This window comes from Podarcis filfolensis (genome assembly GCF_964270895.1).
Source record: "Podarcis filfolensis genome assembly, chromosome: 11".
NCBI classification, from domain to species: Eukaryota; Metazoa; Chordata; class Lepidosauria; order Squamata; family Lacertidae; genus Podarcis; species Podarcis filfolensis.
This window is the reverse complement of record NC_139613.1, coordinates 22,823,520-22,849,512: the sequence shown is the minus strand read 5'-3', so window position 1 is coordinate 22,849,512 and position 25,993 is coordinate 22,823,520. Positions and strand designations below refer to the sequence as shown.

General features: G+C 39.5%; 1 protein-coding gene across 5 annotated transcripts in view; it reads right to left on the bottom strand.

Annotated features, from left to right (window-relative positions):
• Positions 1-1,927: 1,927 nt before the first annotated feature.
• MAP3K1 (mitogen-activated protein kinase kinase kinase 1) overlaps positions 1,928-25,993 on the bottom strand; it is a 61,348-nt gene continuing 37,282 nt past the window's right edge. For all 5 annotated transcript variants that reach the window (XM_083576000.1, XM_083576001.1, XM_083576002.1 and 2 more), the window contains 15 exons: positions 25,193-25,341; positions 20,805-20,926; positions 19,652-19,733; positions 19,361-19,538; positions 18,588-18,872; positions 17,053-17,174; positions 15,484-15,575; positions 13,563-13,752; positions 12,133-13,405; positions 10,404-10,556; positions 9,655-9,817; positions 9,188-9,319; positions 7,372-7,514; positions 5,782-5,913; positions 1,928-4,595 (listed from right to left, as the gene is read on the bottom strand). In XM_083576000.1, the coding sequence (XP_083432126.1) occupies positions 4,446-4,595; positions 5,782-5,913; positions 7,372-7,514; positions 9,188-9,319; positions 9,655-9,817; positions 10,404-10,556; positions 12,133-13,405; positions 13,563-13,752; positions 15,484-15,575; positions 17,053-17,174; positions 18,588-18,872; positions 19,361-19,538; positions 19,652-19,733; positions 20,805-20,926; positions 25,193-25,341 (3,366 nt within the window). In that variant the 3' untranslated portion in view covers positions 1,928-4,445. The remainder of the gene's footprint in view (positions 4,596-5,781; positions 5,914-7,371; positions 7,515-9,187; positions 9,320-9,654; positions 9,818-10,403; positions 10,557-12,132; positions 13,406-13,562; positions 13,753-15,483; positions 15,576-17,052; positions 17,175-18,587; positions 18,873-19,360; positions 19,539-19,651; positions 19,734-20,804; positions 20,927-25,192; positions 25,342-25,993) is intronic.

The window sequence follows — 25,993 nt, the reverse complement described above, 5'->3', positions numbered from 1 at the left end:
AGCTATAATACACCACGGATGGGGGAACTTGTGCCCCCCCATGTTTTTGGATTCCAGCTTCAGCCCCAGCCAGCAGGATCTCCCAGGTCCTGATCCAACTCGCCAACTCCTGCACCACTCCCCCTTGTGTGGCTGCTGAAAGATGGGCATTTAATTGATATCTAAGGAGCTTCAGATGCCATTAACCATGGGATCCTCCTCAGCCTACTGAGATGGGTATTGGGGACACAGTTTTACAGTGGTTCTGGCCCTAACTCCAGGTTTGGTTTCAGTTTTATTCTTCAGCCTCCTGCCAGTTGTCCCTGGTGTGAGTGCACATGCTGGAAAGTACTCTCTTGTCATCCACAAGAAGCCTTTCGGAGCAGTCATTAGATTTGGGGGAAGCTGTCAGTATTCTGGTAATACCCAGCTCTTGTTCTGTAACATCTGAATGAGGAGAGCCTGTGCAGCCCTGATGATGGGCTGGATTTGGACCAAAAAACCTGAGTCCAAATTATGGCAAGGGAGAAGTGCTGTGAGTGAGCAGTCCCAAAGTCTGCATTATTCCTGCTTTGGACAGGTTCATACTCCTCCTAAAGGTCTGTAGGCTGATAAGACAGCTGTGTGTTTCTGGACCAGGATGGCTTGGCCACTCTTCTCCATGTACTGGTAACTGCTAGAATGGATTACTGCAATGCCCTCTGTGAGGCTGACCCAGCAGCTGTAGCTAGTGCAAACTGCAGTTGTTTCAACAGCTCCCTGGGGCAGAATACCACCATATTATGCTGCTGTTGAAAGAATTAACCCTGGCTGCCAATTAGGTACCAGTTCTAAGTGTTCGTACTGGTTTACAAAGCCCTATACAGATTGGGACCAGGACACCTAAAAGAATCTCATACCTTATATACCCATCTAATCACTGCACTCTGCAGGATAGGACCTGCAGACACCATCTCACTAGGAGGTCCTTTCCATACCTTGTACAAATCAGGTTTTTATTGTAGCAGCACCTACCGTTTGAAATCCTCTATTTGCTTATCAGGTGAACAGTTGTTGACGCTTGTTGGGCCATCTTTTTTCAACAAGCCTTTTCAATGGATTGTTTAATCTTGTTTTTTAAGTACTCATTACAAGAAAAACTTTGTTCCAATACACACAATGATGTATTATGTATAAATGATGTTATATTTCATAGGATGGGAGTGCCCATCAGGTTTTGCCACATCACCCTCCATGAATTCAAAAGAACACTCTGCAGTCCTCAGTGCACTATTCATGATCCTATGTGCTGGGTATTCCCTAGGTAGGTATATCTAAGGAACTCACTACTGTGTGTTGAGTGGCAAAAAGAGATAGCATGCCACTCAGTCTAGTGGAGGATCTAGCTCTCAACTGGTTTATGCTCTCTTCTGAAGTCTGCCTAGTGAGTCTTTTAAAAGCATTTTAAATAGATTGTTAAGCAGCTGTAAGCAATGTTCCAGTAGTTCTATTGTATAACAATTCACCAGATCCCAATTCTGTGTCCCAGAATGTTTAATCTGGCAGCATAACAGTGACTGTGGGTACAAATAGCTGTTGTGGAACCCTAATTCAATGAACAAGAGATATTATAAAAATTATGCTTAGTAAATTGTGCCCTTAAGGTTTACACAGACAATGAGTATAATGAAGGAGAATCAGAACTGAGCAAGATAGCTCCCTTGAGCTTGCCTATTGTGAAGTGTTCATGCTGCCAAGAAATAGAGTAGAAAGGGATTAAAAGACTTATTTACAGGCATTTTTCAAACTATATAAACAGCTGCGAAAAGCTGGCTCTAAAACCTTGTGTTTGATTGCTGACTATATGGTAAGGAAAATACATGTGAATATGAATGCCAATGTATTTGTTAAACGCAGTTCATTACCAGGAGGGCAGTTCATTAAACCAGTTCATTACCAGGAGGGCAACTTTTGTCCAAAATCTTTTATTTACTATAAAGACAAAACCACCAAAATAGGTACAAATTATACTATAAAATTGGTTCAAAGGGGTAAAAACTTTAATTAAAATATCTTGATATATTTAAAATAACAAAGGATATAATGAAGCCAAATTTTCTTAACCTAGAGATCTTTAAAATTTACTTGCACAGTAAGGTGCTAATAGAAGTTAGCCCTTAAGCCCTGGAAGTCTTAGGAAATCAGTCACATAGCAAATATAATTTCAATGTGAAAGTGAACTTTGGTAGAAGAAAATCTATAGGACACCTGAGGTAGTAGAAACTGGAATAAACAGCAGTAGACGTTATTTACAACTTAGGTACCAAATAACATTAAGAACACAAAAATAATTACACAATACAATTTTCAGTCCAGCTTTGATCCAAATAAAATAAGATTACATCACATCTGCATTAAAAAACCCCACAATTACCAGCAAGCTGAGGGAAATGCAAACAAACTCAGACAATGCTTTTAGACACCTAGAGGCAGTCTGAATTTGATATGTGGTAGACATGGTGATCTAGAAAGGTAATACTGATTAGCTGAGGTTCATCAGTTTATACAATTGACAATTTTGTCAGAAACTGCATTAATCTGACAACTGATCTTCCAGTACATGAATTGGCAAGAGCGCATCCTTTAAAGCTTGCACAGAAGAGACTTGGAAACAATCTGATCAGAGTAAATTCTAAACTGTCAAGAAACAGAAGTCAAATACAAATACAGAGCTACCAAACTTCACATTTCGATTTTTTTTTAACTCTTCAAAGCCTGTCAATCTTCAAAAAGCAAAGGAAGGTAATGTTTTAAGAAAAATGCACACCCACATTTAATGACATTGCTTTTATTTAACGCTAGCATGATCACTGCTGTAAACCTCACTTGTTTTGTTTCCAATCAGCGAGTCGTACATTGTCAATAATGTACAGTACTATAGCTTATTTAGTTTGTCCTGAGTCTTTGAGCATAACCAATTTCTGGTCAATAATTCAACTGGCTTCTGAAGAGTTAAAACTTGAACAGTTATTAAAACAAACTGATTATAAACACAACCAGTATTTTATTTCAAAAAGACTGACCAAAAGCAAAAGAATAGCTGCCATTTTCCTTCAGTAATCCATTCATCAAAATCTAAAAGCCTGCCCTTAAAAACCATCATGAAACAATTAAAAATCTTTGCTAAAAAGTAGTTTTGCACTCTGGTTGAAGAATTTTCTCACATTATACTTGTGGGTTATATTTTTCAAGTCCAAGCACATTTTTTTTCCTGAAAAACTCTTAATTTTTTTTTAAAAAAAGAGCTTAAGTGATTTTCTTTTCCTTTTTAAAATATTGCCAAATTACATATTTATCAATTGCAACTGTAAACAGATGATGCATGGTAGAAGGAAAACAGCAGGCAAATCCAACAAGGGTGGACATGAACACAGCGGTAAATTGAGAGTAAGACTGGATTTTAATATTTGGCTCCCATCAAAGGTTGACTTAGAATGGAAGCCGGGTAGTGGCAGGCTTGACATAAAACTTTTCTACACAGCTTTACCATGAGAATTATTACATGAAAGAAAGGCTCCAATACAGTTCATTTGACCCTTGGTTACAAATTCTGTTATCGAAAGTAATGGTGCATTTCCCCCTGCCAACACTTCCCACTTAAAATACTGACTCAGTGGCAGTATTTTATTCCAGATTTCAAACCAATCTGTATCACAGTCTTTTATAACAGGTTATCCAGCAATATTTAGCTTGAACCAAGTTCTAGCTACTATGGGCGTGTTTTTAAAAAACCACTTATTCCCTGAAGGATAAAATGAAAGCACAGAACTGTAACTTCCAAGGGGAAGTTACAAGGCTAGCAGTAAATGCACAGTGAACCCAAATTGCCATGGTCAGTGACTTTTAGGAAGGCAAAATGTGGATTCAAAACTATCAACTGTTTTTTTTTCCTCCACTTAAAGAACATGGAAAATATAATGCACAGACACTGTACCTTCTTAACGATGAGTAACGAAAACAACCTAAATTGGGTTGTAGAGCCCATAACTGCTGATGTTTGCATGGTGTGAAATGGAAATGGGATTGCAGTTTTTAAATGGCTCCTGAGCTCCTCAGCTGCTAGTATTGCTGAAAAAGTGCTCCAAAATAATAAAAAAATGAAAAACCACTTCTTCCACTAAATAATCATGCAGATTTAAAAGAGGAATTGCTTTTTTGTTCACGAAGAGCCAGATCTTTGAGAAAGGCACAGTTTACATATTTCTGCAGTCTGTGAAATGTTGCATACTGAGCTTAGGTAAAGATCTCGATTTGTCAGTCACATACTTAAGTACAGGTCCTCTACTGACCTCAAGTCCTCAAAAATGTATAGTTAAGGCCAGCAGAACAGTTAATACATACTGCCATGCAAAACTGCACAGGAAGACCAGCACTGTTCTATATTCAGTAGCATCATGTTCAGTGTATCCCCACTTTTACATAACAAACTACCACGTAGTGCGGAAGACAGGGTGTTTCAGCAACTCCCTTGCTGGGGGTCTGTCCTGAGGTTGAAGCTCCAAACACCGAAGCGCCACATCCCTTAAGCCTGGAGAGAGATGCGGTGGGATTGATGGAGCTGTGGTTGCACTGGCAATCTACAATCAGAAGAGCAAACACAGGTTATGTTCAGGATTCCTTCTCGTAGGATACCCCTGGATGCAGACTAGAGCAAAACCTCTGCAAGACTCTGAACTGAACTGGAGGACATCTTGCTTACATTGCATGCAGGCTGGTTAGCACTGCTTAACATGTATTTGTCTTTATCTTTTGCACATTTTGTATTTCCCACCCATAGAACTTTAGGGTTGGAGTTATTCCCCCAAATGTGTGTGTGTGGTGTGTGTGTGTGTGTGTGTGTGTGTGTGTGTGTGTGTGTTTGTAACTGCTTACTATCTTATCTCATACAGACACAATATCAAAACATAATGGCGGCAGAAGAAGCAAAAAATAAAATAAAAAAGTGTGCAGCTTAGCCCAGAATTTGTTACAATATCTGATCTGCAGGATTCCTAGAAAAAAAGAGTTGTCTTGTTCAATCAGGGCATTTGCCTTTTCAAATTGGTATAGTTGTACAGTAACACTAAACCAACTGATGTAAACAACTAGCATAAAGAAGATCGCCTCTGTAGTTCACCTAGCTTACATTTAAGAGTTCTGCCAATATTCACTGCCCCTGAAGACTTTACTCAAATGTCTAAATTTTCTTCTTTAATTTCTATAACACTGTTTCCAGTCTATCCAGCTTCTTCATCCATGTACATCCTTCATCCAATGAATGGTCTTTCCAAAGACTGAAGTTGCTATTGAACAGGGTATGGTACTATTCAGATATGGATGACAGCAATAGGATCACTGGGTAGATCATGCACAACAGAGTTTTTAGTAAGTTCTTGCTGAAGTCCCAATCACTGTCTATTTCTGATCCCTTATTTGCAACTCTAAGTACGGTAATAAAACCCAGTCCTAAACCTATGAAAAACAGATCCTCAAAAATGTGCCCTCAATACATTCCTTTGGCAGGACCATGCTAATGAATATACTGTACTTATATGATATTCTTAATTAGGGCAAATTTCATAAGATGCACATATTAGAGAACTGTGGCTACTTTTCAGACTAGGATATTTTCAAAATAGAATACATTGTCCTTTTAAAAGAACTTAAACAAGCATTTTTTGGCAGCTCTAAATTTGTTTCAATGTTGTCTGTATGGTATAAGTTCCCAGTGGAATTGCTCCCACCTACAGGCTTTATAGATAATTCTCTTACTTATTGCCTTACCTTAAATATCAAAGCAAGATGATTGGAATGTTTCTCTGCGTTCCAGGGGGGTTTAGCACAAGCCATTTCTATAATGGCACAACCAATGCTCCACACATCACAGCTCCTACCATACTGCTGGCCTCTTAACACCTGAAGAAGACAGACAAGTTTAATTTCTATAAATCTTCTAGCAGCCGTATAGAAAGTATTTTAAGAACCTTCCATGGTTAATAAAATGATAGTTTCAGCAGACACCTCTGTGTGGGATTATGGCAGGACTGACAACTTAATTATTTGATTTCTATACTGCTCTTCATCCGAGGAGCAAAGGGAGGTTTACAATATAAAAACAAAATACATACAAAAACAACAGCAGCAAAAAAACACAATCGCACACACACAGTTTAAAAGGCCATAATTTTTTTAATTAGTCAAAGGCAGGCGTAGGCAAACTCGGCCCTCCAGATGTTTTGGGACTACAACTCCCATCATCCCTAGCTAACAGGACCAGTGGTCAGGGATGATGGGAACTGTAGTCCCAAAGCATCTGGAGGGCCGAGTTTGCCTATGCCTGGTCAAAGGTCTGGGAGAAGAGGAATGTTTTTGCCTGGTGCCTGAAGATATCTAACAAAGGCACCAGGCCCTGAGAAGAGCATTCTACAAGCATGGAGCCACCACAGAAAAGGCTCCTTCTCATGTTGCCAACCCTCGATCACAGGGTCTGGGTCAGTTGATATGGGAAGAGGTGGTCTTTGAGATATTGCAGTCCTGAGCCGTTTAAGGCTTTATAGGTCAAAACCAGCACTTTGATTTGGGCTTGGGAACTAATTGGCAGCCAGTGCAGCTGGGTCATGATTGGTGCTATATGCTTAAATCGTCTTCCCTGGTGAGCAACCTGGCCACTGAATTCTGCACCAGCAAAGTTTCTGAACCATTTTCAGAAGCAGCCCCATGTACTGCAGTAATCTAACCTACCCTGCACAACATCCAGGTAGAAATATAACTAGATACAGTGACAAAGAGCAATAACTAAGAGCAGTAACTAGATACAGACCCAGGGAGCAATTTTCCAGGTTTCAGACCATTGGCTCAAATTTGCTACATTCTTGTTCAAGGGGGAGGGAAAAGGGGATGTGGGCTGGAGTGTTTCTGGGGTTGCTGCTGGCAGCAAACTCTTTTCTTAGTTTAAACTCACTACTTCAGAGATCCTGTCCTACTCAAGAGGTTCAAAATAAGGTGGTGGCAGACACAGAGATAGCATGGCATGGTTTGGTGCAGGCAACCTTGATCAAGTTGGCTTGATTCGAATAACCATAGTTGTTGTTATAGTCACATGTTTGCCAATCCAAGTAGTGGAACAAGGGACTGTATAATCTTTCAAAAGGCAAGTAGGGCAAAACTACACTGCCTTCTCTTGTCTGCATTGCACAGGATGCCTCTTTAGGTATTGCAGCTGAGCAAGCACGTAGACCAGTGATGGGGAGTACTGAACATGCCAGCCAGAGCTGTGAGTTCAACATTTGGGAGGGCCACAGGTTCCCCTCTTCTGTCTTAAGATAATAATCAAGCAGTTAATCTTTTTCCAAAGTTGCCCCACTGAATTCTTACCTCGGGTGCCATAAATGCGATGGTCCCTAACAACTGTCCTTGAAACTCTCCAGCGCCAGTTCCTTTAGATGCCAACCTAGCTGCAGCTCCAAAATCCGCAATTCTTAACCTATGGCCTGTGCTGTCAATTAACAAGTTGGCACCTGTGAACGTAATAAGAAATTAATTTAGTTGCTGCTGTGGGTGGGTCTCTGTGAGGGAGACAAGACAGGTTTGGGTGCACACACATGGTAGAAACAAAAATTACTATCAATCACAATACCAAAGATTTGGGTATTTTCCTTCAGTGTACACAAATAGCCTCCATTCAAAATTAGATAATGCCATATAACCAAAAACTGCAGCCTTTCTCCAAAAGTGACTTTCTGCCACCAAATATTGAAACAACACCTGAAAGATTTCTGTCCCTGTAAACCAAACTCTGTTTTTTTTCTAATGGAAGAGAAACAGGAGCAATATTTATCAACAGGTCTTGCAATACTGCTGTAGCAAGTTACATTTGGGTGTGGGTTTGGGTGTTCACCAAAATATATTTTTATCCTGCTTGCAAACAGTTTAGACATGAGAACAAAAACCACTGAGTAGACTATATCACCACCACCACCACCATTTCTTGTATTGATGTTTAATGTTTTCGGAACACAAAGAATATAAAGGCAAATCTTATGCTTGAAGAACCTTAAGGAGGACAGGAACCCCCAAATACAATTTTTTAAAAATAAAAGCCTTCATGTACCCATTCCCCCAACTAGACACGTTAGCATTACATGTGTTCAATCATAAATCTATTCTATCTCGTTGTTGCATTAATCTCTGAATTTTTAACAGAAAAGTTTGCACAGAAATTTATATATCTTACAATACTGTATCTTTAAAAGTGCTTTTTAATAATTTAGTTATGGCTTTTGAGAGTTGAGAACTGCATCACAAAATCTGGAGAAGTGCAAAATCCAAAGGTAACAGAAGTCTTGGCACTCTTGAAGGAAACTGATTTTCTAGATCAGTTTTCCATTTCTATTGGGGTTTACACCCACTTTGGCACAGAAACTGCTTTGGTTACCCTGCATGATGACTTATGTCAGGAGAGAGACAGGATGAATGTGTCCTTGTTAATTCTCCTTAGCCTCTCAGTGGCTTTTGGTACTATCAGCCATGGTATCCTTCTGTCTTCAGGTGCTCTTGGAGGAAACTGATTTTCTAGATCAGTTTTCCATTTCAATCTGGGTTTAGGCCCATCTGGGCACAGAAACTGCTTTGGTCACCCTGTATGATGACCTCTGCCAGGACAGGGAAAATGTGTCCTCCTTAATTCTCCTCAACTGCTCAGTGGCTTTTGATGCCATCAATCCAGACCTGCGATCATCATTCTTTATGTGCCTCTCCCACGAGAGGTCAGGAGGGTGGCAACACAAGAACAGGTCTTTTCTGCGGTGGTTCCCTGTTTGTGGAATGCTCTCCCCAGGGAGGCTTGCCTGATGCCTTCATTACATGCCTTTAGGCATCAGGTGAAAATGTTCCTCTCCATTGGCTGAGTAACATCCTATTTCCTTGTTGTTAGTGAGGTATTGGTTTGTTTTGTTTCTGTTCCTGTTTTTGGTCTCTTTATATTTTGTTGGAAGCTGCTCGGAGTGGCTGGGGCAACCCAGTCAGATGGGCAGGGTATAAGAAATAAATTATTACTCTAGATTATTATTATGTATTATGCATTTTTATGCTGTGAACTGCAGGGTGGTATACAAATTTAATAAATAAACAATTTATTTATTAATAAATAAACAATTACAGGTTATAATAACTATAGTAGCACTGTTCTTACCTTTGACATCTCTGTGAATTATCTGATTCTCATGAAGGTAAGCAAGGCCACGAAGCAACTGTTCTGTGTAGTTTGCAATCACAGAATCTTTGAAGGCTCCATATTTACTTAACAAATGAGCAACAGATCCCCCTGGAAGATGAGAGTTAACATTTTAGTCACTAGTACACTGCTCATGAAAACAATCTGGATTTTACTGCCATTGAAATAGTTTCAAAATTGGGTATACCAATGCAGGCAAGTGAAATAGTTTTAAGCTCAACTTTCTGAATTTACTTTTGGGGTCCTAGTTGTTTAGAGTTTCCTTTATCAGAAAGAGTGTCACGTATACGAAACATAGTATTGTATCATTTACATCCCACAATTTGGGTAAAGTTAATTTGAATTTAGAGAGATGGCAAAAGGGACGGACTTACAAATCTAGAGGCAGGTAGAGAGAGATGAATGCAGTTTGGGGGCACACTTACCTGCCATCCATTCTATAAAGAGATTGTAATTGCTCTTCTCACACGTAGCACCCATCATTCGAATTATATTAGGGTGATTTAGATGACCCATCATTCTTATCTCTTCCCGCAGAGCTTCTACCACCTCTTCCTGCTCAGATGATGTATTCCTGACATATGTCACCTGCATCACACAAAGCCAGGTCAAATTTTGCTTCAACAATGGAGAATCGTATTGACATTGTTGTACCTGAAGCTGCACACAATGTTGACCACCTTCAAGAAAGAGGTTCAACATAGGACAGGCTAACTGATTCTACCCACTATATAAAACTTGTTTCTGTTCTCATGCTTTTTTCTTTCCTTTAAGCAACCACAGGCAGCCACTTCACACGTGGAGAAAAATGGATTTTGGAGAAATGTATAAACTATGACACGGGAAGTGCAGTAAGAAAGATAAACACTCTTGCTGAACATGTATGTTTCCCACCTTCCTAAAGATTCTTCCCATGCAAAGGGGAGGGGGGGATTTAGTGTGTGGAGCTGCCTAGAATAAAAGCAATTTTCATTATCACTTCCTCCAACAGTCCTTTCCTATCTTAAGGCATTAAGTTGGGCAGAATTTGTGTAAAAGAAACCAGCGTCAAAATTTTCAGAACTAATATAACTGAGGACAAATCTTTCCAGACCTCTGTACTACCTTGATTTTCTTTTCCGAATATTAAGTTAATGCTGACAAAACTTTCACATCACAACAGAGGAACATTTACCTGTTTCACTGCCATTAACGTCCCAGTTCCAACATCCTGAGCTTGATAACATGAAGAAAAGGCACCAAGGCCAATTTGTTGACCTTTAAGCCATTCTATATCTTCCCTGTAATGGTGCTTTGCTTTGGTATGCCCAGGCAGCGTCTCTGGTGTCTGCAAATTAAACAAATAGCTGTATGTGAACCCATTAACACCCAATGTTATCCAAGAAAAGGATAATAAAAAAGACACACATCCTAATAATTTCAAAACACAACGATTGTATCCAAGTTTATACAGTACCTGTATATAGGGTTTTGTTCAAATTCTAAAAACTAACCAGTCCTAATGTTTCACTTTCGAACTACTCACTTAATAAAATCTTACATTTGGAAATATCACCATGAGATATTTCTTACTGCAATGACAAAAAAAGTAACACACACAAAAAATGGAGGGGGTAGGATAGTCTAAGAAACCTCTAGAGAACCACTGAAGAAACAATACTCTCCCAGTAACAGATAATGAATAAAATTGCAAAGAATGTACTATCAAGTAGATGATCTCTGTACAGTTTAGAATTGCTATTATATGTATGCTTGTTTTTTATTTCTTCAACAATTTTGGTGTTTGGTATGCATCACAGGGGGTTTCCCTTGATAAAACATTTGTACCTTGCTGACTGGTGGAGGGTATTATGGAAGTCTAGAGGACACACCAGTTGGGAAGCAAGACAATTAACTTTATTGCCCCTCACCAAAAAGAACAGAACAGAAAAAGAAATCTTCTCAACTCCAAGTGTCACCTAAATCTAATGACTAAACCATGGAAGTGACAGTATCCACACGGAGATAACCAAATTAGCACAGAGTAAATACTGAATTCCTGTCTTAAAGCAATCTAATTCCACAGAGTAGGAATGCAGACCTCAAGGCCTAGCATGCCTGTATTTCACCTCTGGGCAAGATAATGCCCATCAGACAGATCTCAATCCTACTTCTATTTTGCATTTTGTATATTCAGTTGTGATTCCATGCATGATCAGTTTGAGCTCAAAGAGCACTTTTCCTTTCATTGCTACCCTAATTTCTTCTTTCAGCTCTAAGAGATAATTCAGTTACTACAACCCCGCCCCCCAACATTCATTTAGGCTTGATGGTATCAGTAAACCCTACCCACCACATGCAAACAACATGCTATTCCCTATATCTATTTTCCCCAGTTCTAATATATAAACAAATGAAGTGATGTGCCTTAGAGCTTGGTATGTAGCTTCAATTAAATATTTTTATGGACAGGACACAGAACCCAGTTATAGTCGAAGTCCAAAGTATGCCCATTTTCCCCCCCAGGTAAATTGGTTGAAGGAAAACGTGACATGCATAGCCACCAAAATATGGTTGAGTTTTCCTTGAACCATTGTGGTTTCATTTCAAAAGTGTTGCTCAGCTGATGGCAAAGCTTCTGTCAGTGGAATGGGAAAGGAAGTCATTTTCAGCTGCCTACCCCCCCCCCCGTAGCCCCGTAATCTGGTTGAGAGGCCCCCCCAGCTTCTGGAGCAGGTTCAGTGGGCAATGGCTGAAAATGGCTTCCCTCCCCCATCAGATGAATGACATGGTTTGGAAGCAACCCACTGTGTCTTAAAGGGCAAAACTGTTTTTCCTTTGGTTTTCCAAATCAAACACAAGAAATGCATTGTACAATGGTAAATACATGTAGACTAAGAAAATACAAAAGCCAGTGTACTCACATCCTGCTGAATGATTATGATATCTTCACCATTTTCAACCTGCAATTGAGGAACTACTGGAAGGGCATCCTGAGATGCTGACATTGCCATGGCAATAGCTAAAGCTTCCTCTTCTTCAGCTTCCATCTTTTCCTTGCATTTCTGATTATGGTTCACATCATCTTTGTATGTGTTGTCGTTTTCCGCGCGCTCAGGAGACAGAACCGCCACTTCAGACTTGAACGTGACTGTTCCATCACTCGCTGGCATCGAAGCCTCAAGTAAGTCCTCCATACTGGAATTGAGTTCTGTATTAATATCCAGCTGGCTACGTTTTTCTTCCACAGGGGTGAAAACAGTCTCTTCACTTGGTATGACTGCACTATTATTGCTACTACTATTGCTATCACACTGTGATATATCATTTAAATTAAGTGTCATGCTGTTTTTGGAGGCTTCCCCCTGCTTGTTCATTTCACATGGAGTAGGTCGAGATGGCTTTGGCCGGTGTATATGACTGAATGGCAAAGGCCGGGCCTGTGTAAAGACAGGAGACAGTTTTTCTGATTCTTTATGTTCAGCACAGTTTCTTTGAATCTGGAGAGAAAGCTTCCGTTGCGTTTGAGGAGAAGCAGAGGACATTTTGCAGGGAACAAATCCCTGAGGTCTGAGTTTAGAAACATCAGCGCCTGCGGGTACGGATGGCGTAGTGGGGGACGACAAAGTTGGGAATACGGATTGGGAATGACAGGATGAGAGAGAAGAGTTCAAGCACTGACCGTGGGGTCTGCCTTTCGTTTGAACGGCTGGTTTTGGTTGCTCCATTGTTCCTGAAGAAACAGAAAGTCCCAGAGACATACCAGCCACCATGTCAGAAATGTCCTCTGGACTGGCACTTGGTTTTTTGTCACCCACACCTTTCCCACTTTTCCCTGATAACTGAATCGTGTTATTTGGAGTATTGCTCTCTGTGGACTCTGGAGAGTTATCAGGAACTGGTGGCTGTGCAAATTCGCGCCTGCATTCGCCGGAATGCATCTCTTCCATACCTAACTGGATGGCTTCTGCAATTTCCATTTCATCTGCTATAGCCATCAACCGCCGGCGCATCCTTGTGTAATGTGTTGAGCTCGTCATACTCAACATTTCTAACAGTTTAATAAACACGTGTGGTACTCTTGCAACCATTCTGGCAGCACTTAAAAATACCCTCCGTGACAATTTGCCAACCATTGAGTGGGAGTTGTCAATTGACTGCAGAGCAAAGTTCAACAGTGACAGCAGCTTTTTGTACCTAAAAGTAAACACAAAGCAGAGTTAATGTCTCTGCAGCAGAAAAATAAAGCGTACCAAGCATTTAAAGCAGCAAGTCAACTGTGGTATAGTTAACAAAAAGTGTTTTTTATGTAAAAAAAAAAAATTTCTAAACTCAATATTTTCTAATGTAGTACCTGTCTACGACAGTGTCTGCCTGTAAAATATCCCCACTGACAATGTGGGGATAAAATTCACCAGGAAACTCCAACAGCAGTCTATCTATAAGACAAAGGCGCCCAAGCAGTGCTTGCCAATTGTTTGGTTCAGGCTGTGTTCCAAGGATGCAATTTAAGACAAAATCAATACCACCAATGCCAATGGACCCTACAAAAGAAAAAGAATTAAAAAGAATTAAAGATATATCACCAAAATATATTATTTTATGTGAAGTTATGTGAAGCTCTTCCCCTTTTCAGCCAAGTCACTTTTGGGGGGTGTTACAACCTGTTACAATTTTTCAGACTACTCATGAATTTCACCAGTGCTGATTGCTTTTGCTTGCCACTAAAGTGAATTCATATTAGAAGAACCAGTTCCCCCCTTTTTCTAATGCTGTAAGCAAAGTTCCCAAAATAAATGACATTGGAAAGCCTTGTCCTTCATTCACATTTCCATCCCATCTGTTTGAAGTTCACAGCACAAGCTCACATGTCACATGAATGTTTTAAAGGTTACAAAAATCATTACAAGCATATTCACAGTTCTGTCTATATGCATTCATTGAAGACTGGAAAGTACTATTTTGCATTCACCACCATGTTCAAGTAGCTCTCAAATTCTGCTAATTCAGGTGCCACAGAATCAATATTTTAGTAATGAAATATTGAAGTTTACTTCTATTAAATGAAGTTTAGTAATGATGAACTTGGGTCCATTCCTTTAAATGGGTCTATTCAAAGTATAACTTACATATAACCCTAGGTCCGCAATCCAACACATTTACTGTGATGTCTTTATCCTTGGTCTTCCAGTTTCTCAATTTTAAACCTCTTCTGCTCTGAATTTGCCTGCTTGTCTACTGTATTTCAACCAACATTTTAGCAACATCACACTACTATTTCATTCTTTCCAATGATTAGCCATTCTTTGTATTAGATTCAAAATCATTAAATCATTTTACAGTCTTCTAGTTCCTTATTTTTCTACTGTACTTTTCACCCAAGATCAATTTATTTGTTACACCTCTCTAATATAAGTTAATGCTTATACCCTCTCTTCTAATGAAACAATGTGTGGGAATTCTTCCTTTAGAAACTGAGCTGGCCTAATCTCTCCACCATCCCCCCAAAATTCCCTTGCTTTTCCACTTTGATCTTCAATTTATCTTCACTTACTCTCTCTTTTATTTTAATTTCCCTGTTGTACCTATTTTATTTTTTTATTTTATTTACAACTTTACACCTTCGCTTTTCTCATCTCTTTTGGTTTTGCTCTTAATTTAGAATGCAAACATGTGAAGTGGGGTTTGTTATTGCTTTTAGTGTATGGCCTAGTACACAGTAGGTACTTTATGCAGATCAATGGCCATCAAGATGATTTGAGTGGGATGCTCACAAAACCATGAAGATGCAGCATCAAAATAAAAAGATCTTGTGTTCATTTGATGAACCCTTTGGTGGTGGGGAGAAATAAGCTCCACAATCAAATGGGCTTAATTAATGGTGGTCTGGCGACTGCTAGTACATAAGATTATTTTTAAATTTCCAACTTAATTAAGTATTGGACTCCACCATGCTGGAATTTAGTTTTCTTTACAACAACTGATCATATGTTGTTATTATTAGAATTTTTTTAGATTTTCTCCTCTGCCACTTCAAATTACATCTCAAAGCTCCTTATCTACGGTAGGAAGTCTTTGGTTAATCTTTCAGCCCTTATGAACAACTGTATAAAGTATGTGTGACAGTGTTTGCTCACATTCATCCATAGTTACTATTGCCCCAAGAAGCCCACTGAGTAAAGGAAGAGGCAAGCATTTTCCCCCCCTTATGATACTCTGTAAAGCACTAGGTATACTGATGTTACTATACAAATAAGTATACAATGAAGTTTTACCAGAGTTAAGTATTTCTCTACCAACTGCCAGTTCTCCAGCTTGGCCCTTGCACATCTCAAGGAGTGTTGAAACTGAAAGTTGGCTTGTGCGGCTATAAAAAGTAAAAAACAAAAAACAATGTCTTTATCACATGAATTCTGTATGTATAGCTCTATGTTTTTGTTTTATTTTTACAACAGGCAGAGAACCAATCATGTAAGATCTTTATCAATGATATTTCTGAAAACAGCATGGTCAAAATTAGGAGCAGTTTTCATAATTCATAAATACCCATTTCAACATGCTTCCATTAATATATACTTTTAAGAAAGTAAAACAAGGTTGTTCTTCAACAGGTGACACCAAAGTAAGGATTCCCCACTGTTCTCCCATGGATTGGTTGGATGGCAGTGCCACCCCAAATCTGGGATTAAGGCTATTTATTCATCCTTGGTTTAAGGTGGTATCTGTTTAAACTCAGTCTAAACTGTCCAGCTTTCCCTCAGCTAGCTGTGCGAGTTCTGATGCATACCCTCAATACTGAAGGTCTGGTAATCGATTAAATGGATACTTTAGTGCGGCTGTCTCAAGTTTCTGTTGGCTCTATCACCTTCAACTTCCAAAACTGGTGCTCTAGATGCCAGAGGTTTCCCTTGGTCCATGCTGACAGATTTTTGGTCTAGATCAGTGATGGTCAAACTTGGCCCTCCAGCTGTTTTGGGACTACAGTTCCCATCATCCCTGACCTCTGGTCCTGTTAGCTAGGGATGATGGGAGTTGTAGTCCCAAAACGGTTGGAGGGTCAAGTTTGGCCATCACTGGTCTAGGGCATCAGTTTTGGAATTCATACAATTTCTTGAAGTTTCTGTAGGACTTATTTCTGTAGTACTATGTGATCTAGTTTGTATGCCAAGTCAGTGGAAACTTTTTTGCTTTCTTAACAAACTGCTCTGACTTAGGCAAAACCAACCATTTCAAGGCAGCTAGTGCTCACTGCTGGCTTATTAAGAACTCAGTTATTTGGTGAGCATCTGATGGTCGCTTAGACCCACAGAGGAAAAAAACAATTGAAAGGCAACCTGTTATCCAAGAGAGCCCAGACACACACTCTCTCTGAGTACTTTAGAAGTTGGAAAGATAAGAGAATAGATTTTGCCTGTACATGCGCTGACCCATATGTGGGACAGTACACAGATCTTTTATGATGTGCTGTGCATCCACTGTGCAACATTATGACACATCTGATAATGCACACAAACAACTATGACAAGAAAATTATATCCTAATTTTTTGAAAAATCTGAGCATTTACACTTTTCAGAAAATTGTTATGGAAAAATGAAATCCAATGTATCAATTTAAGAGTAACATTTTCCAGCTATAATAATACCTAGATAATATTCAAATAGTTGCTGGTGAGTATTTTTTACGGTATAACCAATTTCACATTCCAGGCCAAAATAACTTCAAATACAGACCATAAATCAACAAACAGCCAAAAATTTGTTTTTACATGAATTTTCCTTAATCTTTTATGAAGTTTTTTAAAATACAGATTTGTAAAAAGTTTGAATAGACCAAACACTATACCTGTTAGCATCTGCGCATTTCACCAATATAGTTTCCACAACTGGCTTCAGAAGTTGTTGTAATTTTGCCCTCTCTGCCAGACTATGACAGGGTGTATATACCAGCATGGCTCTTAATGTTTTCTAGAAAAAGCAGGGAGGGAGTGTTTTAAAAAGCAAAAAAAAACAACAACACAAAAAACCTTATACAGGCACTTCATATGTTCTAAAAGAATAACAAGAATTAGTCAATGGATACAAAAATGCACTCTAAACTTTGCTGCAACAGACTAATTGCAGGATACAATATTGTAGACAAGAGGCAATTTTTTTAAGAAAGCAAAACAAATTGATGTTTTCCTACAAATTTATTAGCCTTCCAGATGCCAGAGACTCTGCTTTACATGTTTTATTTAGTACAGTATAAAGAACGCAGTCCAGTGTGATAGGCCAGATAGAAACAGATAATAAAGGATGACCACACTATGCGTCTTCCTCATAATAAAAAGTCCTTTTTGATGACATTCCAAAGAAAACTGATAAGCCCTATTTAGCAGAAGTAACCAATCACCTCTGCTGAAAGCCAGACTCTGTTATTCTGGGCTTTCTAGAATTTTTTTTTTTTTTTTGTGATCTGCTTCCTACTGGCTTAACCAAGAACTGACTATTACTAGAAGTAAACTGGACGAAGTAGCTTTTATCTTACACTTGTATATGAAACCTAGAATGGAGGCTTCAGTGATCTGCACTGGGTGTCTTAATTTGAGAAACTGTATTTTTCCAATATGTATTTCTCCATGCATGCTGAAGCATAGATATCCATGCATGGATTTCATTTGAACATTCACACCCTGGCCTTTCAATGGAACCATTTGGCAATGGGTCTCAATAACGGGTTGCTGTTTTTATTTTGATATTATATAGAGTGATTTTTTATGTTGATCTTTTCTGTGAACCGCCCTGAGACCTCCGTGTATAGGGCGGTATATAAATTCTAATAATAATAATAATAATAAGCTGTACTAATGCCACAAGACACTTCAGATATTGGATGGAATCGTTCCATCTGGCAAGCTGAAATACTTGCACGGATGGAACAATTGCCATAGTGCTGTGTTGAATTCTTCCCTAAATAAGCCCCAGTTCATACATTCGCTGGGAGCAGATGTGATGGAGCAGCTTAAGCGCCTTCCTTTCACCATGCACATACGCTCCTGTGAGAATCAAAAAATTCCATGCATATACAGGTTTGTACCAGGAAACTGTTTACATGATTTACCTCCCTTTAAAAAACACAGGAGGAAAGAAAACACAGACAGTTGTTTGTGCTAGTCAAGCTCTAAATTCCAGTGAATGTATGAAATGGGTAGCTATAATTATAGTAAATGGGACCATGGCCATTAGTTTCTTTTGAGCGTACCAAAAAACCAACAATTTGGGAGTCGTTCTGCTGTCATCACAAATTCTACATCTTTGGCAACAGCATAAATAGTGGTTTCCATCTCTAAACTGTAACAATGATCTTGAAATTTCAATATTCGTAAAGAAGCTACTTACTAAAGCAGCAACGTAGACTTTGTAGACGGGATCGGCACACACCATGGAAAGGACACTACAGCAGGACTCCACATCTCCTGAGATACTGGTTTGTGATGACCCAATAGCTGCTCCTAGAGTTCCAGCACTTGTGGTGCTGCCACCACTGCTTCCAGAATTTCCAGTGCTTTCACCGTTAGCCAATAAGAGAGCACCACTAACATCATGGGAGAGACGTCTAAGGGCCATCTCACGAACATTCCAGTTTCGAGAAAACAAGCAGCCAACTAATTCCATTCCAAACACCTAAAAGACAGACAAGTACATGTATGATGATCTCAAGTATTCATACTGAAAAATGCAATCCCATCTGAATTTGGGGTAGCACAGGGAAGAGCGTGTTGTATTCTTCAAGGCTGCTACTATCAGAGCAGCTGCAAAACAAGGGAGATGTAATGAAGTGTCAGTTAACTTCTCCATTCATTACTGTTTATTTTTGTTTGGAAGCATTCATATACCACCATCTCATAAAATATCAGGCTGGTGTACATCAATATGCACACAATAAATATGGTAATCTCTTTTCAAAGTCAGGGAACTAACACCGAAAAAGTCCTCTCCTATCACAGAATGCAAACCTGACACCTGCACATACAAGTGTGCAGGGAATATAACACAACTTAACCAGTAGCAGTGCAATCCTGTTTGTGCTATTTGATATAAAACGGAATCAAGAAACACAAAAACACCCAGCAGCTAGTTTAATTAATGTTTCCTTTAGAAATTTAGTATACCTGTATCCATGGCTCAGCTAAGTCTTTGTAGGCAGAAGGGATTTGCTGGACCCCATAATGAGTAAGGTTAAAATTACTATCTTGACTCCTCCTCGGTGAGACGGCTGTAGGCTGCTGAGTTTGCTGCTGGACAACACGAAGAACAGAAGGAGATTCTACAGGGCTTGGCAACTCATGGCTGTAAGGGGGGAAAACGGTTTCCATGAGTAGATGTTTGCAAGCTTGCAGAGATTTTAATATTTATACTCCTCAATGGAAGACCCAGTACATCCAAGTACAACACATCCTTACCTATAGAAATCATGAGATCTCCACTTAGATCTACAAAGAGGGCATATAAGAGGCTCTCTGTTTCTTCTACACTCCTCTGCCCCTAAAAAAATTAACCGTAACAAAAAGAAATAATACTGACGTTAGTATGATTAAGGACATTTTAGAAAATATAAAGCTATTGAGTTTTTGGAAACATCTACAGAGCTTAGAGGTCTATGGAAAACTAGTCATATGGAAAACTGTATATTCAGTTCTGCAGCAAATGTGGCATTTGCCATTTTTTCTACATGTTTAATGTATTGTGTGAATTATACCAGCTCTATATACCTGTCCACTTAAAAATATATGTATCTATGCCTCCAATCCTGTGGTTGGTTGAGACAAGAAACTAAAGACCTGTTACTTCTGGATTTTAGACATTTTATAGGTTTCTGGGCTAATATCACAATATTCTTTGAAACTGATGGATCAGCTCAGTTAAAACTACACGTTAATAATTTTCTTATTTATAATTTTCTTCTCTTTCATTCATAGTAAGGGAGGTTTTTTTAAGACACAAAAGCTACCAAGATGCATTTCTGAACCTCTATCATCCTTTATATAGGGACGTGGGTGGCGCTGTGGTCTAAGCCACTGAGCCTAGGGCTTGCTGATCAGAAGGTCAGTGGTTTGAATCCCCACGACAGGGTGAGCTCCCGTTGTTCGGTCCCAGCTCCTGCCCACCTAGCAGTTCAAAAGCACGTCAAAGTGCAAATAGATAAATAGGTACCACTCTGGTGGGAAGGTAAACAGCGTTTCCGTGCGCTGCTCTGGTTTGCCAGAAGCGGCTTAGTCATGCTGGCTACATGACCTGGAAGCTGTCTGTGGACAAATGTTGGCTCCCTCGGCCTACAGAGCAAGATGAGCGCCGCAACCCCAGAGTCATCTGCAACTGGACTTAACTGTCAGGGGTACCTTTACCTTTTTATCATCCTTTATACTTAAAATTCCGAGGAATACTACCTCACATTTATATGAGGAAAAGTACTTCACTTAGATTCCTCCTCTAACATCCCAGTTTATGCATACTCTCATTCCTTAATATCAAATGTCCCTTTCGATATTCATTATTTGAAGTAGAAGTACTGACATCTGTGATGCAGGCATATATTTACTATCACAAGCGACTTACATATTGACATGCAGTGGTGGTGAAGTTTATTTCTGCAGCCATCTTCGCAGACCGTCAAGCTCTCTTCATCCAACATGCCTAGCAAACAAATGGGGCACATCTGTTCTTCTTCATCCTTGATACTATTTTTAAAAGAACATGTACCAATATTTAAAGAGTAATCCTTTTAATTTACATTAGTATACCTCTTTCCAGGGCAAAAACCGGTCCCAAAATATATTTATTGAGGTGCATTCTATCATGCTGCAAGTGACTAGTTGACCTTTCAGTGCGACTGTTTGCAATAAGTTCCAGTGCTTGCTCACATATTACCTTTACCACACAGGTAACTGATCAAAATCGCCTCTACATTGTGCATGACGTAATGTTTTATATATCACTCTTTAGTAATGTATGTTACAACAGTAACTGTATGTTACAATAGTAAAATGGAAAAGTCGACAAACTGCAGCCAGCAAAATGGGGTGGACAGAAAGTGTCCCCTTCCTCTCCTACAGCAGTTGCCCCAACATGCAGCCACAATTATCATGAGAGTTTGCTGAATCAAGGGTGCGTGTGGTCAGGGGGATTTGGAGGAAGTGGGTGTCATGGAAAGACTGGTTGGAAGAACCTCAGGTGCCTCAGCATAACTTCCCATCATCTCCCTCTTTCCCCTCAATCTCCTACACCACAACCCACTCCAGCCTGGCCTGGTGACCCTTAGGATAAGATTTTCGCGGAGGGTTGGGGACTGCTGTGGGAAGGGGTGGCAGGAAAGTCACCTTTTGCCTAAAGCCTTCCATGGACGAATCTCTATCTTGAAGCCATACTTTGCAGTTTATCAAAATGAAAACTATTACCTATGGTTATATAGCAAGTCCTAGAACAGATACATCATTCTGTAGGAAACGTTGGTAAAGAGGCTCTGGATATTAATAGCTTTGATCTCAGAAACAGGTTCGCCTTACAGCTCAGGGCTTTTAGTGTTGTGGCACTTGCCCTTTAGAATTTTCAATTATCATCAGGCAGGCTCTTATAGTACTGGCACCTACTTAAAACTTACCTGTTCACCCATGCTTTTTCCCAGGGGGTGATCCAGCTATGCTCATGTACTATATTAATCTACTGATTTCTTTTCATGTATCCTGTATTTTTTATCAATGTGATTTTATTGTGTATTATGTTGGTCAAAGCCATTAAAAAAAATAAAAATGTTGCTGGTATAGAAAGTTTTGCCAATGAACAAACAAATAAACAAAAACTATTAATTCCACACTTAGGCCACTGTAGTGGTGCCAGAATGGCATTCCTGTGGTTTCTTCCCACAGTACTCTGGCAATATCTAGATGGAATAACCACACAAGTGGGGCAAATGACATTGTTTTCCCATCTAGAAGTTAATGGAGTGGCGTGTGAAGAAGTTACCGGAAAGCACTTGCTATGGTTCTATGGTAATATTAAGAACTGGTGCCATGTTAAGACTGAATTAGTGGCTAATTCAAGTGTCTTGTTTTTAAAAACGAAACAAGGGAAACTTACAATTTGGTCAGTGCCAATATTGAAGTCACCCAAGTCAGATATTCCTAGAAAAACTACCTTTAAGTCCGGTTCAACAGCCTCAAACCTTTTAAGAACTCTCTACATAAGCAAAATGATTACCAAGGTTAAAAGTATCACCTTTCTCCCCCTCTGTAATACAGATAATGGAAATATGCCTATTCCATTTCTGACGTACACAGAATTTGTTTTCTCTATAATCCATCTGTTACAAAAAGCTCAAAATCTGGGCACTATGTGGAGGAATAAAATTTCAGCTCATGACTGATAAGTAGAACATGATTTATCAATAAAGAATATTGCTCTCCAAATGACTGGCACAAATGGAGGTTGTATAGTTTTCTGTGGATTTTTATGGGTACATAATCATCTGGGGTAACAAATAACACATATAACTTAAAAACAGTATGTATACTCTATGACGCTACTTTCAAAATAATACTGATAACAAGTTGTCAAAATGTAAGAACAGAATTCTACAGAACATATTTTCTAAAGAACTACCCAACGTATGCACCAGGGGAGGCTAACTTGTAGCCCACCAGAGATTGCTACACTACTACTCCCATCAACTAATGCTCAGAGATGATGGGGGTGGTAACTTAGCAACATCTGGGGGGCCACAGGCTAGCCACTCTTGATATACACCAAGGTGACCCAACAGTTAAGAAAAGATTTGCAGCTGAATAATTTACCAAGCCTAGTTGCATTTCAAGCCCAAGTACTATGGACCTAGTAAGACCAGGAAGACAGGTTAACATTAGTTTAGTTACTACATACACATATGGCCAAAAAGGAATTTGATATATGTATGCCAAAGGTGGGGAACCTCTTTGGCCCAATTGGCCAGATTGTTATATGTCACCATCCCATGGGCCAACTTTGACAGGCAATGCCAGATGATTTGACAGGATGGATTGTCCTAAGCACCTGCCAGAGTCTCTTGCACAGAGCTTTCCAAGCACTCCACAGCCAACCGGTTGTCAGATGGTTGGGAAATGCAGCACAAGGAGTCTTGCCAGCTCTTTGCTGGCAAAGGGGCTTTCTGCAATGACTGGCTGCACAATAAAGAGTTCCACGGGGGAAAGGTGCCATGGTTTGGGGTCAAATTTATGACATTTTAGGCCACATCTGGCCAGGGAGCTGGATGCTTCCTACTCCTCATATATTTAGAAAATTCACTGCATTTCATCATCCGCAGTAAATATTTCTACTATCGCCAGATTTACTAAAATAGGAATGGGGAAACTTTTTCATCCTAGGGACTGCATTCCCTTCTGGAGGCTACATGTCAATGGAAGGCAGGATCAGAGGCAAAAGTGAGCAGACCAATTGATGTAATTGTTCCTTGTGTACAGTAGGCTAACTTTTACACACACTTGTAGACCTTGCTCTGTCCTCCATTTATGCCAGCAGGAAGCATTATTTGAATTCAAGGTAACATTCCACCAAAGTAAAAACACTCAAGGAAGGTGCAAAGCACAGCTGATGTAACCAGGGTAAAGTCCCAGGGGTCAAATGGAGAGCCTCAGATTTCCACACCCCTGCATTAGATGAATCACTCACACACAAAATCACTTTGTGATTTCTACATAAAACAGCTACCCTTTCCAGGGCAAACATCTTATGATTCTTTCAAACCCAACACTTCTGATAGGATCTATGCTTTGGCCCCTTGCTCCTCATCCCCAGCTGAAGCTACTTCCCTGCTTCCAGTTTGCATTAAGATCTTGGGGGCAGGAATTTGCTTTTTTAAAAAACTAATGGTACTCAGTGAAGTGTCATGTACGGTGATGGTGAGTGGGGAGGGGACAGTAGCCACAAAAGCCTAGCACCCAAGTTAAGAGGTGAATATATACTTTTCATATTTGAGCTGGAGATGTTCTAATACAAAAAAAAAAAAAAGCAAAATGAAAATTCCCATTGCTTGAGAAACCTTTTCCAACAAATTGTCCCAAATTGAATGGTTAGGCACAAAAATAAAGGCTTTGCTATGAAGGAGCAAAGAATTCACAGTAACAGAGTGCATGTGTTTTGGCACAGTATTAGATGTGAATCCCTAGCATGAATGGAAAGGCAATTCTACTTGTGCAAGGTGTCCTCCATTTCCAGTGTCCCTTGCACTGTGCCATATCCCTTGCAGTTCTGGAGGTTCTCCCGAGCCTTGGGAGCATCTTCTGAGGACTGTAATAGACTAATGTGGGGGGGGGGGGGAGGAGAGATGCACCATGAACAGAGTTCTGTTTGTGCTTCTTTAGATCCAAAGTTTGATTTCAAAGAACTTCTAAATATTCTCTTTTCTCCTGAGAGTAAATTTCTAGCTTGTAGCTTGATTAAAATCTGGCAAGGTTACTGGGGCCAGGTAAAACCAGATTCATTCCACAAGTTGATAATCCCTTGTCCAATTAATTATTCTGATGCTACACACAATTTTAAAATGAAGTTTCACTTTCCAAAGGTGAAAGATCCTCTTCAAGATCCCACTAGGTTTCAGGAGTCACTGGTGCATTCATAAAGCACCTAATATATACTAGGCTCTTAACAAAAAATAATCTTGCAACCAAAGGGCAACAAACTTCCATTTCAAAATGTGCTTTTTGGCAGACTTGGCTAGCCAACACAAAAAATATTGTTCCCAAACATTCAAACAATAAATACCAGAACTTTTGTAACTTAGATCACGCTATATAAAGAACAAGGAGTCTTTTGCAATGGTTTTGTTGCAACAGACTAACACAGCTACCCTTTTGGAATTGTATAAAATTCATATGACAAATTAAAGCAACACTTTCCCTGTGAAAAGGGGAAGATTTCGAAGAACACTACTTATTTTCTTTAGAAGAATTACTAACCTGTTTTCTGAACTAGATGTAGACGTACTAGATGATGACAATGTATGAGAATTTGACATGCGTGAGACAAACTTCTGGATGGTGTTACGAGATGGGGCTTTGATCCTTGAGCTACGCCTACTGTGATATTTCTGGAACAAACTTTCAACCTAACATTAGAAGAAAACATTAACAGTAGCTATTATGCTGTTAATTCCTGGAAGCTGATGTCCAGTTTGAAATAAAGTTTTAATTGCAATTGAAATCACAGTAATATCAGAACAAACAAAAGTTTTCCTACTCCACCACCAAGAGGGGATGGTTGGATCCATCTTATAAACAATTAAAATCACACCTCATGTTCAAAAATTAAAACCACTTCATTTAAGACATGTGGACATAGATCCTGAATTTTGACCAGATCCTTACTGGATACACCTTCATAACCAGCAAAGTCTTGCAATTTAACATTAGCTAACAGCGCTTCTGCATCTATCTACATTGCTAAGTAGAAGCAGAGAAGGAACAGAAGAAATTGCAGGAAGATATTGATGTCCTATTCTCTTGAAGTGTGTTCCTGATTTTACGTGCTTTATTTTCATGCCTCCACTTTTAGGGTGGAGCACATGTGATTGATGTTTAAGAAACTCTGCGATCGCTATCCACCATGGTTGCAAGATGCATCACAACTGACATCAGCTAAATCAAGAAACCATGTTAAGAATTGTTAAATATCATTACTGATGAAGTTAAGGTAAGAAGGAAAGGGCTGTGGAGAAGGAACATGGTATTCCACTTCCCACTCCTAGTAGGCCACTCTAT